At 42.3% G+C, this 18,102-nt stretch overlaps 1 protein-coding gene across 5 annotated transcripts in view; it reads left to right on the top strand.

Moving 5' to 3' along the window:
- The window catches only part of LOC126474916 (uncharacterized), a 408,277-nt gene that overhangs the window by 237,872 nt on the left and 152,303 nt on the right, over nucleotides 1-18,102 (top strand). For all 5 annotated transcript variants that reach the window (XM_050102418.1, XM_050102416.1, XM_050102417.1 and 2 more), the window contains one exon: nucleotides 16,582-16,826. In XM_050102418.1, coding sequence (XP_049958375.1) covers nucleotides 16,582-16,826 — 245 coding nt within the window. The remainder of the gene's footprint in view (nucleotides 1-16,581; nucleotides 16,827-18,102) is intronic.

Raw genomic sequence — 18,102 nt, 5'->3', positions numbered from 1 at the left:
TATAGACGTTCATAGACAAGATAAATTATTAAGCAAAATTTCTGCCATATGCTGTGGCAATGTGGCAATCACTTATCCCCAACACAAATTATGAACCAGAGGCATCCCATTTAACTGGACATGTGCCTGTAACTAAAGATAAGTGAAATTGAATCAATAATTTTGTGTAATGTCCCACTCCGCAAAATATACACATAACAGGCTGGTGAGTTTGACAGCTGATAGTTCCCATTATGTAGTCAACAGCATTACATCACAGTGCAATCCCCATGATTATAAACAACCACAGTAGATATCTCTAAAAACAAAGATGATGTGACTTACCGAACGAAAGTTCTGGCAGGTCGATAGACACACAAACATACACACGAAATTCTAGCTCTCGCAACCAACGATTGCTTCGTCAGGAAAGAGGGAAGGAGAGGGAAAGACGAATGGATGTGGGTTTTAAGGGAGAGGGTAAGGAGTCATTCCAATCCCGGGAGCGGAAAGACTTACCTTATGGGGAAAAAAGGACGGGTATACACTCGCACACACACACACACACACACACACACACACACATATCCATCCACACATACACAGACCAAGCAGACATTTGTAAAGGCAAAGAGTTTGGGCAGAGATGACAGTCGAGGCGGAAGTACAGAGGCAAAGATGTTGAAAGACAGGTGAGGTATGAGCGGCAGCAAATTGAAATTAGCGGAGATTGAGGCCTGGCAGATAACGAGAAGAGAGGATATACTGAAGGGCAAGTTCCCATCTCTGGAGTTCTGACAGGTTGGTGTTAGTGGGAAGTATCCAGATAACCCGGATGGTGTAACACTGTGCCAAGATGTGCTGGCCATGCACCAAGGCATGTTTAGCCACAGGGTGATCCTCAGACATACCAGCAATTAAAGGGAACAGCCATGGGTACCAAGATGGCCCCCTCGTATGCCAACCTATTCATGGGTCGCTTAGAGGAAGCCTTCTTGGTTACCCAGGCCTGCCAACCCAAAGTTTGGTTCAGATTTATTGATGACATCTTCATGATCTGGCCTCACAGTGAAGAAGAACTCCAGAATTTCCTCTCCAACCTCAACTCCTTTGGTTCCATCAGATTCACCTGGTCCTACTCCAAATCCCATGCCACTTTCCTTGACGTTGACCTCCACCTGTCCAATGGCCATCTTCACACGTCCGTCTACATCAAACCCACCAACAAGCAACAGTACCTCCATTATGACAGCTGCCACCCATTCCACATCAAACGGTCCCTTCCCTACAGCCTAGGTCTTCGTGGCAAACGAATCTGCTCCAGTCCGGAATCCCTGAACCATTACACCAACAACCCGAAAACAGCTTTCGCATCCCGCAACTACCCTCCCGACCTGGTACAGAAGCAAATAACCAGAGCCACTTCCTCATTTCCTCAAACCCAGAACCTCCCACAGAAGAACCCCAAAAGTGCCCCACTTGTGACAGGATACTTTCCAGGACTGGATCAGACTCTGAATGTGGCTCTCCAGCAGGGATACGACTTCCTCAAATCCTGCCCTGAAATGAGATCCATCCTTCATGAAATCCTCCCCACTCCACCAAGAGTGTCTTTCTGCCGTCCACCTAACCTTCGTAACATCTTAGTTCATCCCTATGAAATCCCCAAACCACCTTCCCTACCCTCTGGCTCCTACCCTTGTAACCGCCCCCAGTGTAAAACCTGTCCCATGCACCCTCCCACCACCACCTACTCCAGTCCCGTAACCCGGAAGGTGTACACGATCAAAGGCAGACCCACGTGTGAAAGCACCCACATGAATTACCAACTGACCTGCCTATACTGTGAAGCTTTCTATGTGGGAATGACCAGCAACAAACTGTCCATTCACATGAATGGACACAGGCAGACAGTGTTTGTTGGTAATGAGGATCACCCTGTGGCTAAACATGCCTTGGTGCACGGCCAGCACATCTTGGCACAGTGTTACACCGTCCAGGTTATCTGGATACTTCCCACTAACACCAACCTGTCAGAACTCCGGAGATGGGAACTTGCCCTTCAGTATATCCTCTCTTCTTGTTATCCGCCAGGCCTCAATCTCCGCTAATTTCAATTTGCTGCCGCTCATACCTCACCTGTCTTTCAACATCTTTGCCGCTGTACGTCCGCCTTGACTGACATCTCTGCCCAAACTCTTTGCCTTTACAAATGTCTGCTTGGTCTGTGTATGTGTGGATGGATATGTGTGTGTGTGTGCGAGTGTATACCCGTCCTTTTTTCCCCCTAAGGTAAGTCTTTCCGCTCCCGGGATTGGAATGACTCCTTACCCTCTCCCTTAAAACCCACATCCTTTCATCTTTCCCTCTCCTTCTCTCTTTCCTGACGAAGCAACCGTTGGTTGCGAAAGCTAGATTTTCGTGTGTATGTTTGTGTTTGTTTGTGTGTCTATCGACCTGCCAGCACTTTCGTTCGATAAGTCACATCATCTTTGTTTTTAGATATATTTTTCCCACGTGGAATGTTTCCCTCTACTATATTCATATCATTAATTTGAACCCAACAGTAGATATCTCTAAGACATGGCCCAAAAAAATCATTCACAGATTGAGAAAGAGAGATTATCATTTACATAGAATGTTAACAAGTTCCATGCCTGATAAAGTGACACTCTGGTTTCTGTTATGAAGATAAGACTTGCTTCATGCATAACATTGTAACTTGTCAAGTAGAATTGTGTGATATATGGTGTCACAGTCTTAGCACATATACCTGCAGGATAATTTTTTGAGAAACTCCATTGTATGTTTACTTATTCATTATTGAACAACTGATTTTGGTCAGTTTGGGACTGTCTTCAGGTCACCTGTATCGCAAAGAAAATGTCATTAAATACAGAGGAAACACAGTCAGTACATATGTATGCACTTTTTGTAGTGACATTTTCTTTTTGATACAGATAATCTGGTGCTGCTCCTAAGGAGACGAAAATCAATTGTTTAATAAAAAAGAAGTGCAGCTGTGTAAACAAACAATGAGTTTTCTCAGGTACCTTAGAGCTGTCAGTGACCACTACACAACAGTTTTAAGGATAATCTTTCTTGCTTAGCTCTGCCAAGAGTTCATTTGCGAAGACTTGTATGGCTTTCTGTCTGGATAATGCTGTGCAAAAACCAAACTAAGAGGCAGTTAACAAGTTTTGCTTGGAAGAATTAAACAGGATTCTGTTGTGACCACTTTCTTAAAAACTTTTGAAATGACATGGAGGAGTGAAATTGGTCTGTAGTTTGTCTGTCTCAAGTTTTGTATGTGACTGTAACTACAGCATATTTAACTCTGTGAAGAAAAATTTCCTGGGTCGTTGGTTGACTACAAAAACAGTTTAAGGATAGACTCATAAACTCGGAACAAGATCATAATATTCTACTAGAAACACCAATATAGACAGCAGATTTATTACTTTTTCATGGCCTGGTGGAATCTCTGTAGGGGTTATACTTTTGGGATTTTTCTTTGTTAGTGGTGTGTGTCGTGTGTTGTGGTCATCAGTCCGGAGACTGGTTTGATGCAGCCCTCCATGTTGCTCTATCCTGCACAAGCTTCTTCATCTCCAAGTAACTATTGCAACCTACAGTCTTCTGAATCTGCTTGGTATCTTCATCTGTTGGTCTCCCTTTATGATTTTTACCATCCACGCTGTCCTCCAATACTAAATTGGTGATCCCCTGATGCCTCAGAACCTGTCCTACCAACTGATCCGTTCTTCTAGTCAAGTTGTGCCAAAAAATTTCTCTTCTCCCCAATTCTGTTCAGTACCTCCTCATTAGTTACGTGATCTACCCATCTAATCTTCAGCATTCTTCTGTAGAACCACATTTTGAAAGCTTCTATTCTCATCTTGTCTGAACTAGTTATCATTCATGTTTCACTTCCATACATGGCTACACTCCGTACAAATACTTTCAGAAAAGACTTCCTGACACTTAAATCTATACTCGATGTTAACAAATTTCTCTTCTTCAATAAAGCTTTTCTTGCCATTGCCAGTCTACATTTTATATCCTCTCTACTTCGACCATTATCCTCATTTGTTGATGTTCATCTTATATCCTCCTTTCAAGACACTGTCCATTCCGTTTAACTGCTCTTCCAGGTCCTTTGCTGCCTCTGACAGAATTACAGTGTCATTGGCAAACAAGTTTTTATTTCTTCTCCCTGGATTTTAATTCCTACTCCAATTTTTTCTTTTATTTCTGCTACTGCTTGCTCAATATACAGATTCAATAACATCAGGGATAGGCTACAGCCCTGTCTCACTCCCTTCCAACCACTGCTTCCCTTTCATGCCCCTTGACTCTTATAACTGCCCTCTGGTTTCTGTACAAATTGTAAATAGCCTTTCACTCCCTGTATTTGATCCCTGCCACCTTCAGAATTTCAAAGAGAGTATTCCAATCAACATTGTCAAAAGCCTTCTCTAAGTTTACAAATGCTAGAAACGTAGGTTTGCCTTTCCTTAATCTATCTTCTAAGATAAGCCATAGGGTCAGTATTGCCTCACATGTTCCAGCATTTCTGTGGTATCCAAACTGATCCCCCCCAAGGTAAGCTTCTACCTGTTTTTCATTCATCTGTAAAGAATTCATGTTAGTATTTTGCAGCCATTACTTATTAAACTGATAGTTTGCTAATTTTCACACTTGTCAAAACGTGCTTTCTTTGGGATTGGAATTATTATATTCTTCTTGGAGTCTGAGAGTATTTCGCCTGTCTTATACATCTTGCTCACCAGATGGTAGAGTTTTGTCAGAACTGGTTCTCCCAAGGCTATCAGTTAGTGGTGTATACTGAAGTAAATCAAATGCATAAGTATTTTAAATAATTATGCTTTCTTTCCTTTGATCTGAAACTAACTATTCAGCATATTTTATTGTTAAGCATGGTCTGTCTTTTGGATGAACTTACTTTAATAAAGCCTATTGAACATATTAGAGATTACTGGTAGAGGATGAGTATTGCTTTGTTCAGTCTGGATGCTTCTACAGTTAGTGATCTGAGTAGCCACTTACCAGAAGCATTCAGATGTAAAACATGATGTATATGGTGTGACGAAGTGTGGGACATTGCATCAGTCATACCCAAGTGTGAATGACCCTCTCTCCTAACTGGTTTTTCAAGCCCTGAATTGATACATTCCACAATATTCCTCATCCATGCTTATCGTACCACTTAAAGAGTGAAAGTGGGGAATAGAGGTGAATAAGTCAGATTCTGCACCTGTGCAATTTGTATCATGTATTTGAGCTGTAAAAAATATATATATATCCCCAACCCCCATCCCTCCTATGCAGTACCATATGCTGCTGCTGCTATAACTCCTTCAAATTCCTTTCAGAAATTAATATTTAAGATTTTAAAACCACGTATCGAACAACTCTCCACATTATTCTTGTGATTGTTGATGTTAAATGTAAAGTTATGACTGTCACTGAGACAATAGGCTGTTACCAGTTTCTTAGACAAATAATGTAAACAAAACTTACCTCATTATCCCTCAAATACAATAGGTACTGTGAGAACAGAGCCTGTGGTACTTACATTGCTTGTTGAAGGAGATAAGCTAGACATGGGCTTCGTTGTTCCGGCAATGCACTTGACAGTCTCTGCAAGATTTAATAAACTGTTAAAAACACATAAAAGACATAGCCACCTATGTGAAGAACATAAAAGAATATTATGAGAAAGAAAGTTGCTACTCACCATATAGCGGAGATACTGAGTCACAGATCAGCACAACAAAAAGACTCTCGCAGTTATAGGTTTAAGCCATTAGGGCCTTCACCACAACAGACAAACATACACACACTCACACCAATGCAGTGCACACACACAACTGCATTCTCAGGCAACTGAAACCTCACTGTAAGCAACAGCACCATTGCATGATGGGAGTGGCAATTGGGTGGGGGTAAGGAGGAGGCTGGGGCGGGGAGTGGTTGGGATAGTGTGGTGGGGATGGCAGACAGTGAAGTGCTGCAGGTTAGACAGAGGGTAGGGGAGAGGAGAGAAGGATCAGGGAGGGGGAGGGGGAGAGTAGCAGAAAAGGAGAGAAATAAAAAGATTGGGAGTGGTGATGGAATGACGGCTGTGTGGTGCTGCTGGAATGGGAACAGCGAAGGGGCTGGGTAGGTGTGGACAGTGACTAACAAAGGTTGAGGCCAGGAGGGTTACAGGAATGTAGGATGTATTGCAGGGAAAGTTCCCAACTGTGCAGTTCAGAAAATCTGGTGTTGGTGGGAATGATCCATATGGCACAGGCTGTGAAGCAGTCATTGAAATTAAGAATATCATGTTTGGCAGTGTGTTCAGCAACAGGGTGATCCACTTGTTTCTTAGGCACAGTTTATCGGTGACCATTTATGCAGACAGACAGCTTGTTGGTTGTCATGCCTACATAGAATGCAGCACAGTGGTTGCAGCTTAGCTTGTAGAACACATGACTGGTTTCACAGGTAGCCGTGCCTTTGATGGGATTGGTGATGTTAGTGATTGGACTGGAGTAGGTGTTGGTGGGAGGATGTATAGGACAGGTTTTGCATCTAGGTCTATTACAGGGAAATGAGCCATGAGGTAAGGGTTTGGGAGAAGGGGTTGTGTAAGGATGGACGAGTATATTGTGTAGGTTCAGAGGATGGTGGAATACCACTGGTGGGAGGGGTGGGTGTCATTTTAGGGCATGATGAGAGGTTATTGCAAACCTGGCGGAGAATGTAATTCAGTTGCTCCAGTCCAGGGTGGTACTGAGTTACGAGGGGAATGCTCCTCTGTGGCCGGACAGTGGGACTTTGGGAGGTGGTGGGAGAGTGGAAAGATAAGGCACTGGAGATTTGTTTTTGTACAAGGCTGGGAGGATAATTATGGTCAGTGAAGGCTTCAGTGAGCCCCTCGGTATATTTCGAGAGGGACTACTCGTCACTGCAGGTGCGACAACCACGGGTGGCTAGGCTGTACAGAAGGGACTTCTTGGTATGGAACGGATGACAGCTGTTGAAGTGTAAGTATTGCTGGCAGTTAGTAGGTTTGATATGGATGGAGGTGCTGATGTAGCCATCTTTGAGGTGGAGGTCAACATCTAGGAAGGTGACTTGTTGGGTTGAGTAGGATCAGGTGAAGCAAATGGGGGAGAAGTCGTTGAGGTTCTGGAGGAATGTGGATAAGGGTGTCCTCACCTTCAATCCAGATAGCGAAGATGTCATCATTGAATCTGAACCAGGTGAGGGGTTTAGGATTCTGGGTATTTAGGAAGGATTCCTCTAGATGGCCCATGAATAGGTTGGCATAGGATGGTGCCATGCAGGTGCCCATAGCCACACTCTCTATTTGTTTGTAGGTAATGCCTTCAAAGGAGAAGTAATTGTGCATGAGGATATAGTTGTTCATGCAACTAGGAAGGAGGTTGTTGGTTTGGAATCTGTCGGGCATTGGGAAATGTGGTGTTCAATAGCGGTAAGGCCATGAGATTAGGAATGTTAGTGTACAGGGGGGGGGGGGGGGGGGGGGTGGCATCAATAGTGACGAGCAGGTCACTGTGCGGTAAAGGGACAAGAACTGAGGAGTCAGTGGAGGAAATGGTTGGTACCTTTTATATGGCGCATTCCTTGTTCCCATTCCAGCACTACACAGCCGTCATTCCACCACCACACCCAATCTTTTTATTTCTCTCTTTTTGCACTACTCCCCCCCCCCCCTTTCCCCACCTCTCCCCTACCCTCCATCTAACCTGCAGCACTTCTCTGTCCGCCACCCCCACCATACTACCCATCCCCCTCCCCACCCCAGCCTCCTCCTTACCCCCATCCAGTCGCCACTCCCATCATGGATTGGTGGTGCTGCTCGCAGTGCGGTTTCAGTTGCCTGAGAATGCAATCGTGTGTGTGAGTTGTGTTTGTGTGTGTGTGTGTGTGTGTGTGTGTGTGTGTGTGTGTGTGTGTGTATGTGTGTCTATTGTTGACGAAGGCCCTAATGGCCAAAAGCTGTTATTGTCCCTATCTGTGACTCAGCATCTCCTCTATACGGTGAGTAGCAACTTTACTTCTCATAATACTGTTACATTCCATCCTGGGTTTTCCATTGTTTGAGCTTAAAAGAATGTTATTTTGCAGGATTAAGATAAATTTACAAGACACCAAAATGCATAACACAAGAAATTCAAACCATTGGAAGATATAATGCAAACATTAAATTGGAACGTCCTTTTATGATGAACAACATAAAACTTATGGGATGCAACCAGAAATTTGCCAGTTCATTTTTAATAACTTTCAGTTCACAATTATTCTTATATCTGGAACTGTAGTGGACAAAATAAATGAATTACTGCAGGTGAAAGAGGAACACATTGTAATATCAGCAGAATAAAACGAAACCTTACTGAAATTTGAAATGAGCTTCTAGCAAAACAAATTTTATGCATGTTGTTTATGAAGATATGATGATCTTGATACCCATGATCTTGATACACAGACACATCCTGTCAGAATAAAAGATTACCAGCCTCTCATGTGCCTTCACATACCTACTGAACTATAGACTCACATATGTCTCACCTCACATCCTGGGGCAAAATCAGGCCATTGCAATTGTGAATGGATCAATGTTATATTCACACATTCTGTTCACTTAAGAATCTTGTTTATGTGACACGGGATTCACAGTTACAGTAGGTTTTGCCAATTTAGACTATGAGAATGGCATTCAACTGCTACAACAGGGATTCCTGCTATCAGCCACCTTGTATTCTTTAGTGAAGAAGGTGTTAATACGATACAGTCTCTCACCTTATTGGGTCTCTGCTTGAAAAAGATTGAGACAGTTGTCTATGTGTACAAAGGTGATGCGAGTGTCATTACCAACAAGCTGCAAGACTTAACTAACTTTAAGAAGCTTATTCAACATTTAAGAGCAAAATACTTAAAACAGTGGGCACAAATGAAAATGAACAAATCAGTAGTAATAGAGTTGGGCAGAGATACCAATGACATCACCACCAAGTGATTGTGTCATGTAACTGCCTGTTGGAAGGATAGAATGAATCTAGTTCTAGCAAAGGGAATCTGAGCCGACATGGCCATAGAGACCCACTGTAGGGCAATTTTTCTTATGTGAGCACACACACCTTATGTTAATTTCACAGTAAATGATCAAATACACTCCTGGAAATGGAAAAAAGAACACATTGACACCGGTGTGTCAGACCCACCATACTTGCTCCGGACACTGCGAGAGGGCTGTACAAGCAATGATCACACGCACGGCACAGCGGACACACCAGGAACCGCGGTGTTGGCCGTCGAATGGCGCTAGCTGCGCAGCATTTGTGCACCGCCGCCGTCAGTGTCAGCCAGTTTGCCGTGGCATACGGAGCTCCATCGCAGTCTTTAACACTGGTAGCATGCCGCGACAGCGTGGACGTGAACCGTATGTGCAGTTGACGGACTTTGAGCGAGGGCGTATAGTGGGCATGCGGGAGGCCAGGTGGACGTACCGCCGAATTGCTCAACACGTGGGGCGTGAGGTCTCCACAGTACATCGATGTTGTCGCCAGTGGTCGGCGGAAGGTGCACGTGCCCGTCGACCTGGGACCGGACCGCAGCGACGCACGGATGCACGCCAAGACCGTAGGATCCTACGCAGTGCCATAGGGGACCGCACCGCCACTTCCCAGCAAATTAGGGACACTGTTGCTCCTGGGGTATCGGCGAGGACCATTCGCAACCGTCTCCATGAAGCTGGGCTACGGTCCCGCACACCGTTAGGCCGTCTTCCGCTCACGCCCCAACATCGTGCAGCCCGCCTCCAGTGGTGTCGCGACAGGCGTGAATGGAGGGACGAATGGAGACGTGTCGTCTTCAGCGATGAGAGTCGCTTCTGCCTTGGTGCCAATGATGGTCGTATGCATGTTTGGCGCCGTGCAGGTGAGCGCCACAATCAGGACTGCATACGACCGAGGCACACAGGGCCAACACCCGGCATCATGGTGTGGGGAGCGATCTCCCACACTGGCCGTACACCACTGGTGATCGTCGAGGGGACACTGAATAGTGCACGGTACATCCAAACCGTCATCGAACCCATCGTTCTACCATTCCTAGACCGGCAAGGGAACTTGCTGTTCCAACAGGACAATGCACGTCCGCATGTATCCCGTGCCACCCAACATGCTCTAGAAGGTGTAAGTCAACTACCCTGGCCAGCAAGATCTCCGGATCTGTCCCCCATTGAGCATGTTTGGGACTGGATGAAGCGTCGTCTCACGCGGTCTGCACGTCCAGCACGAACGCTGGTCCAACTGAGGCGCCAGGTGGAAATGGCATGGCAAGCCGTTCCACAGGACTACATCCAGCATCTCCACGATCGTCTCCATGGGAGAATAGCAGCCTGCATTGCTGCGAAAGGTGGATATACACTGTACTAGTGCCGACATTGTGCATGCTCTGTTGCCTGTGTCTATGTGCCTGTGGTTCTGTCAGTGTGATCATGTGATGTATGTGACCCCAGGAATGTGTCAATAAAGTTTCCCCTTCCTGGGACAATGAATTCACGGTGTTCTTATTTCAATTTCCAGGAGTGTATGTTTTAGATTTCACAAAAAATGGATCTGGGTACACTTGTTACTAGTCAGTATCCATTACATTCTTCTAGTTTTCTTCAAACTGAATCTGTACTGGTATTATATATGTGGTGTCTGTTCTTTCAAACATATCTGAAAGAACATACCCTTTTTTAATCCTGCAGCCACTATGAATCCAGACACAAAGGTATTAAAGACATTAACTACCAGTGGGCATTGATTTATATCAAGAGGGCAAGTTGAAAATTTCTGCTGGACTGAATTCGAACCCGTGTCTCCTTCTCACTGGCCACTGGCCAGTACGCCATACAAATACAGTGATTACCACAACCACATGGACTACCTTATCACTCTTCCCCTCAGACCCACATTCCCAACTTACACCACATGCAACTGATGCAGTGGGCTTGCTCATTAGCCTCATTACTTGTGGCATTTCGCTCATTCCCATAAGAATTTGAGCTTGATGTGTATCTGCACTGAATTATGTATGTGGTGTCTGGCACATATTTTCAACTTGCCCCATTGACATAGCTCAGTGCCGACTGGCAGTTAATGTCATTAATTCCTTTGTGTCTTGATTCATAGTGGCTGCAGGATCAAAACATTGTTTGGTTTTTTGGACATGTCTGAAGGAACAGAAACCACATAAAGTTTCAAGTTAATGATGTATTATTTTCAATGCTTTAAAAATGCTCCATAATCATCCATGCCCAGTACTAAACAGTATTATTACTTTCAGTTCAGAACTGCTGATAGTTAATTCTCTCACTAAAAACTGGGCAGTGTTTTGCAAGGGTCCTTTCAGTGTGAGGCCTGTAACGTGTGCCACATGGATAAAACACCTTTCGTTTGAACCTGTATTACATGATTTTAATATTTCTGTCTTAGTCTAGATTTAAGCTGTTACTGGTCATTTGTAAATTTGTTATGCTGTACTGATGTCTTATGTCTCTGTTATTGCACAACGATTACCAGTGATTTCAACAATGCATTACCATCCTTGACTTTTTAAGCACTACCTTCTCCTCCTGTATACACTAAGCTTTTCTTAGTTGGAGAGTATCATCCCGTACCTGTTTTTCCTGTATTTCTTTCATATGTTGCTCCATAAGAGTGATTAGATTAAATATTATTTTACAAAGACAAGGTGACCATATCTCTTTCAGGAATAGTGATGGTGTTGATGTCAGTGGCGTTTTGTATCTGTTTTTACATTTTGAGCAGTGCACTATCTTATCAAAAGTATCTGGACACCTATTAGCAGACATTAATGTGGGGTTTATCAGTCTCTCACCATAGTGGCAACTTGAACTTTCCTGGAGTCACTTTCATTGAGGTGTGTGAATGTCTGTGGAGGAATGGCAACCCATTCTTCTTCAAGAGCCGAAAACAGAGAAAATAGTGATGTTGGTCAGTGGGCTCTGAAGCGAAGTCAATATTCTAAAGGCCGGTCCACACACAACATCTGTCTGCACAGATATCTGTGCATGCATTATATTGCTGTAAGTCTGACGACACAGTTTTATCTACTGCTAGCCTGATGTACATTGGCGTAGGAAACAACTTTGAGCAGCAGTGGGCTAGCCTCTTGCTAAAAATATAGGGAATTCTGCCTTGATCTGTTTTCAAAAGCAGACTTTGAAAAAGTTAATATAGGGTCAGAGGCAGAAAGAATGATCTAAATGGTCAAGACAGTGGTTCCAACTGAGGCCAGTTTTCACGTATTAATTTACTTCTTGACTTACACGACAAAGCCAACAACTGGTAAAATTAATTGAAAATGGACATGGAGACATATAAATATCTATTGGCACTTATATCTTTTCATATAACAAGCCAAAATACTTGTATGAGGAGAGTAATTTCACACCACATGAATGGCTGATAGTGACATTAAGATTCCTGGCAACAGAAAGAAGTTACAAAGATTTAGAATTTTCAACAGCAATGTCCAAACAAGCATGGAGTGAAACAATACATGATACATATGAAGCTATGTAACTGTCCTGAAGAAGGATTTCATGAAGACAAGTTAAGTATCTCAATTATGCATACAGCAATTGTGAAAAGTTACAAATTATATTTTTGTAGTTCATCTGTGTTTTGAACTTCATACATTGTAATAAATTATAGGAGTGGCCAGTGAGGTATCGTCTATTTTGTTTCTGAGTGGACGGGAATTGGCAATTTCCTACCTGAAATCCATCAGCACCTGGCTATAAGCTTTTGCACTAGAATATAAAACTCCATTCTGATCTGTAGATTGAGATTCTTAGACTGCATGGAAAGTTTCGCTTTTAATATTGTGGTAGCAAGTTCCTTAAGCAGCTTAACATAATGTTTTGACTGCTCTCTTCTGTAGAATATAAAATCTTTTATTTTATCTACACTGCCACAAAAGATTATGGCATAGGACAGTACTGAGTGAAAACATGCTAGCAATGTTATATTCATGTCAATGTAATCAGAGATATTTTTAAGCACAATGTAGGCAGGCTGATATATCTGGTTTGGTTGACAATGATTTTTTTCTTTTTTTTTTTCAGTTTTCTTGTTTGCTGTAGGATCAACGGTTCTTCTTGTCTCTATTAAAGAATTTCAAGCAGCTTCCTTTTTATCTCAGATGCTGTAATTCTTGGTCCTAACTTTCTGCACACATCTATGATTGGTATATATTTCAATATCTGTCTCTGTAGCTGACTGCCCAACATAGATGTCTGTCATGCAGGTGACCCTGCCTTGATTCCCAGTACTGCCAAGGATTTTTCCTTGGTGGGGGGAAAGGTGAGAGGTGCACTCAGACTTGTGATGCCAATTGAGGAGATACTTGATTGAGTAGTAGTGGCTCCACAGTTTGGAAAGTTTGCAAAATAGTCAGGAGCATGGTGCGCTGACCATATGCCCCTCCATATCACACTCACATGACACCACAAGGCACAGTATGACACAGCAGACAGTAGACATCCCCCATGCCTTCACAGACTGGTGAGGAGCTCATTATATATTTCAATAAATTCAGCAGTGAACTCTCTAAAGCTCTGACATGTACTAACCTTCTTAGAATTCAATGTGTTCTAGTCCATGGTCAGAGTCACTGAGCTCTCCTGATCAACCCATTCTGCTGTTACTGCTTCTCTACTAACAACACAGTACTCTCCACCTGATTTATACTGGTGAGTCTGCCTCTTGTGACATGTAGTGATCAAGTCCACATGACTTGAGGATTTTCAGATAGGTGTCATCAGATAATGAAATTTAAGCCAGATGTCAACTTTACATACAGAACAACTTTGATGGTATAACTTTTATACTACTCTTGCAGAGTGAGATTTATTTATATGGTTAAACTGGAGTACAACATCACCATTAAATCCTTTTGTTTTGAGTGGTTTGTTACCAGTGTGTATTTACCCTCAGCTAGAAATTTACTAGGAGCATGCACCTTTATTTTCAGTAGTTAAGAAATAGGCTGTTGCATTCAAACATGGTTGTTGTTCTCTTAAAGATGATATATGTTAATAATATCCCAAAAATGCTGTCATCGATGAAAATTTAAAAGAAGTGCACAATATGATTTGACAATTGGTGGTTACACGAGTATGTGTTAGCTATTCAACTTATCATATGAAAAGAAAGGAAATGGTATACTTTACATGAGCAAGTAACATAGAGGAAACTTTCAGCTTTATTGATGTTGAGCTCAATGAATAACTTATTTTGCTAAACAAAACTTAGTGTACCAACAACTTGGGCAGTATTTCATACATGTTTCACTGTTATCTGAAAACCATATCAATAATTGTTGGAGAGGATGATGTTTGATTTTTTGTGGAAACAAGTAGCTATATTTCCAACAAGAAAATTCATTGTATTTGTAAAGTGATAGACACATTCCACAAAATAGGAGGTATTGTAAGTATGAATCATGATGTACTTTGTTGTGAGAGAGAGCTTTCTGATGGTTAGAATGGTGGATATAAATACTTGCCACAATTTCTTTCTTATCAGAGAAAATAAATATAAATTCAAGATGTGTGGGCCTGCTTAAAAAGGTGGCAAAATATGCTGGAGCCTAGTTTCTTTCCTCTAGGTAAAGTGAGAATTGAAGAAAGAGAACTTGTTACATATAAAGCCAAAATGGTCTCAGTTGTAATGCCATAATAAGTTGCCATAATTTCCATTTTTTCATCTTTACAGGATTTTGTCTGCATATTCTGTGAAAAGATATTGTGTTCCTAAAAACTGAGGCTTTGTAACTTGTTATTTCCTCAGATGCTACGAAGTACAGGTTATCTCACAAAAGACGCTCAGGAGGGGCCTGCGGGTCTCACCATATGGCCACCTGCTGCTGCCACTGCATCCACCGGCCACTGCCACACCTGACTCTTGGACACTAATTTGCGAGTAGTTGGCTTCATGCGCACTTCCCCTCAGTTAAGCATAAACAATGATTGACTTAAGCTTACCTTTATTTACTTAGGTGTTCAAAATTATGTCCCTCTGTGGTAAGAGCAGCCAGACATCTGAACACATTAGCAAGAACTTTGGATGCTGAAATCTGGGAAACGACTAGCCAAACACTGTCTTCCAATTCTCCCACTGTGTGGGGATTGGTTGCATATACCTTGTTTTTTAACATTCTCCAGAGATAAAAATCACATGGCTTTAGATCTGGAGAACAAGGAGGCCAGTCAACTATCCTGTCATCAAAAACACTTTGTATTGCCATTATAGAAGCATTGGCATTGTGTGGTCTCACATTGTCCTGCATGAAATAATCATACATCTTTTCATTAGGTGTTGGTTCCTGAAAAATGTAAAGCTCTGTATTGTCCACGTACCTGTCAGAATGTATTGTTTCATGGAAAAAGATTGTTCCAGTAATTCGTCTTGCACTAATTGCACACCACACTCCTGTTTCCACATCATGCAGAAGTTGTTGATGTAATTCCTGAGGACTTTGGAGCTCAAACATCAATTGTTCTGAGAATTTATGTACCCTGACAAATGCAACCATGCTTTATCAGAAAAAAGTACCTCAAGATCAACTTCGCCATTGTACACAGACAGTAACAGCCAGTTGCAATAATAATGTCGAGCAACTGTTTCTGAGTTCCTCAATTGATGGAGTATTGTTTTTTTGTATGGTTTCAATTTCAGTTTTTGCTCAGCTCTGTGAGCAGATGATCTTGGCAGACCAGTTTGAAGTGCCAAACAGTGCAGAGATTTTCTCGGACTTCTTTCCAAAGCCTCCCTTTTCAGTTAAAACTTGGTGTTCTCTAGGCCTTCATTTGTGTAACACAGATTCAGTCTCTTGAAATTTCTTCAGTAATCTGCACATTGTCAAATCATTGGGAACATGCACACTGGGAAATTTTTGTATGAATTCAAGCTGGCATTCTGTGTACAATTCTGTTTTTGCATATTTCAACACAAGTAACTCTTGTTGAACCTTCGTGTGTACCGTACTGAATGTAAACTCCACAGGAAACTCAAAACAAAACACCTGAACACTCAGTCACACAGTATAAAGACATGTGCTTGGTGTTTCTGTCTGAGGACCAGGCCCAGTGACATACAGGCAGGGTAAGCCCCTGACTCACTCAGTTGCATAATGACGTATAGCAACAATAATTGAACCCATTAAACTTGACAAAAAAACTCAAAAGAAAACACCAGTACACCCAGTCGCAAAGTATTGGTGGTGTCTGAGAACTACGCATAGCAAAAAACAAGTTGGGACACCCAGTGGCAACAGCAGGCAAATGTGCCGCATGACCCGTGAATCCCTCCTGGGCGTCTTCTATGAGGCAGACTGTATTTTATTATGTAAATACTTCTTGCAATATTATTTTTGATTGCGCTATTTGGGATAAAATTTTAAATTTTACAATTACATTATCATTGATTAAAATGAAAAAAAAAACCTGGTTGAGTTACAACAATTTCTCTTTTATGTTTATGCTAGGGTTATCATGCAGTCTGAAGGAGTATCTGGAGAAGTGACATTCAGCCAGCGCTCACCATTTGACCCGACATGGCTACATTTTAATTTATCATCATACAATGATAAATTTCTTGGGAGGCCTTTCCATCTGACAAAGTACAGGATACATGAACTGCCACCTCCATCCTTTTTTGCTGAAAAAAGTGGCAATAGATGTTTTCAAACAGGCAATGTGTACAATCCGACTGATATCAATCCAGATGATGGTAAGTGCATTTAGCATGATTTTGCTAAGAAAATAATTGATAAAGCACTCAAGAGAACTTTGCATCACCTGCATATCCACAAAGAGTGTGGGCATAGATTCAATGGGAGCATAGAATAAAATCAAAATCTGCTGCCGGATAACATCAGTACCATGTTGTTCCACCTTGTGCATTGTAATATTTTTTGATCATTTGTAAACCCTCGTTGCCAGTTTCGTAGAGGCCTCATCACTTATGCTGTGGAAAACGAGTTGTCATTGTTGTTATTGTAGGCTGAGCTTGTGAGTTCATGAAATGTCTTCTGCGGCAGTACACTGCTAAGACAATTTCTCCCTGCCACTATTACATGTCTATGCCCCCAGGGTCAGGTAACAGGCTAGGAGAAACAAATGGTGAGTGTCTATGGCACTAGCAACAGCTTGCATCTTTGTGCCTATGGTGCATTTTGCCCTGGCTGTGTCTTGTTTGAATGATACAGCAGGATCCTCCTTGCCATGCTATCCACAAGGCGTTTGAGGCATTGCTGCTCAATTTTGTCACATTCCTCAGCAGCAGTCCTTTTGTCATCAACTGGTCCCAAGCATTCTAAATCAGGTTCATGCCAGCAGATATTGAAGAAGATTCCATTAATTTGATTCTTGTCTCCTGGAGGAAGACACTCATGAGAGGACGTTATGTGCTTCTGTATTTCCATCCTGAAAGGTGCACCCATAACTGAAATATTAATTGTAGTGCTGGGCAGAAGGTTGGAGAATCCTCTCTCAATAATGTTTAACACTCAAATTACACTCAACAGCAATGAAAGGTGTCTGACATCGGTACATGATACACTCTCAAAACACTGCAGACCCATCTTTGTGCTAAACCCATCACTCATCTGCGAATAGAAATGTGCCATTTCATGTGGTCCTTTACCCACCTTCTTTACACATAAGAGTTGGTGTTGGAGGTGTTTGTACTGCTGCTCATAGTGGATGCCTAGAGACCAAATTGATAATTTATAATTTGTATGTAGGGTCACCAGCTGGTGTTGTTGACCATGGGTGACCACTTGGAGGCAATCCTTTATTATTTTGTTATTAATAATGGAAATAAACTTCCTAAGTGAGTATATGATCACTGTGAATATTTAGTGAATAAAACTGGCTAGGTCACTTAATATAGCTCTCTATTTGTAATGGCATTTTGGCTATTGCCATCATCAGGTAAAACAAGGTTCATTGTCAATCAAACCAATGTCTGATGGGAGAGTCAGCTCAATGCAAGATTCGGCATA

Source organism: Schistocerca serialis, chromosome 4, assembly GCF_023864345.2.
Source record: "Schistocerca serialis cubense isolate TAMUIC-IGC-003099 chromosome 4, iqSchSeri2.2, whole genome shotgun sequence".
NCBI lineage: Eukaryota > Metazoa > Arthropoda > Insecta > Orthoptera > Acrididae > Schistocerca > Schistocerca serialis.
This window is presented reverse-complemented; position numbering and strand designations above follow the sequence as displayed.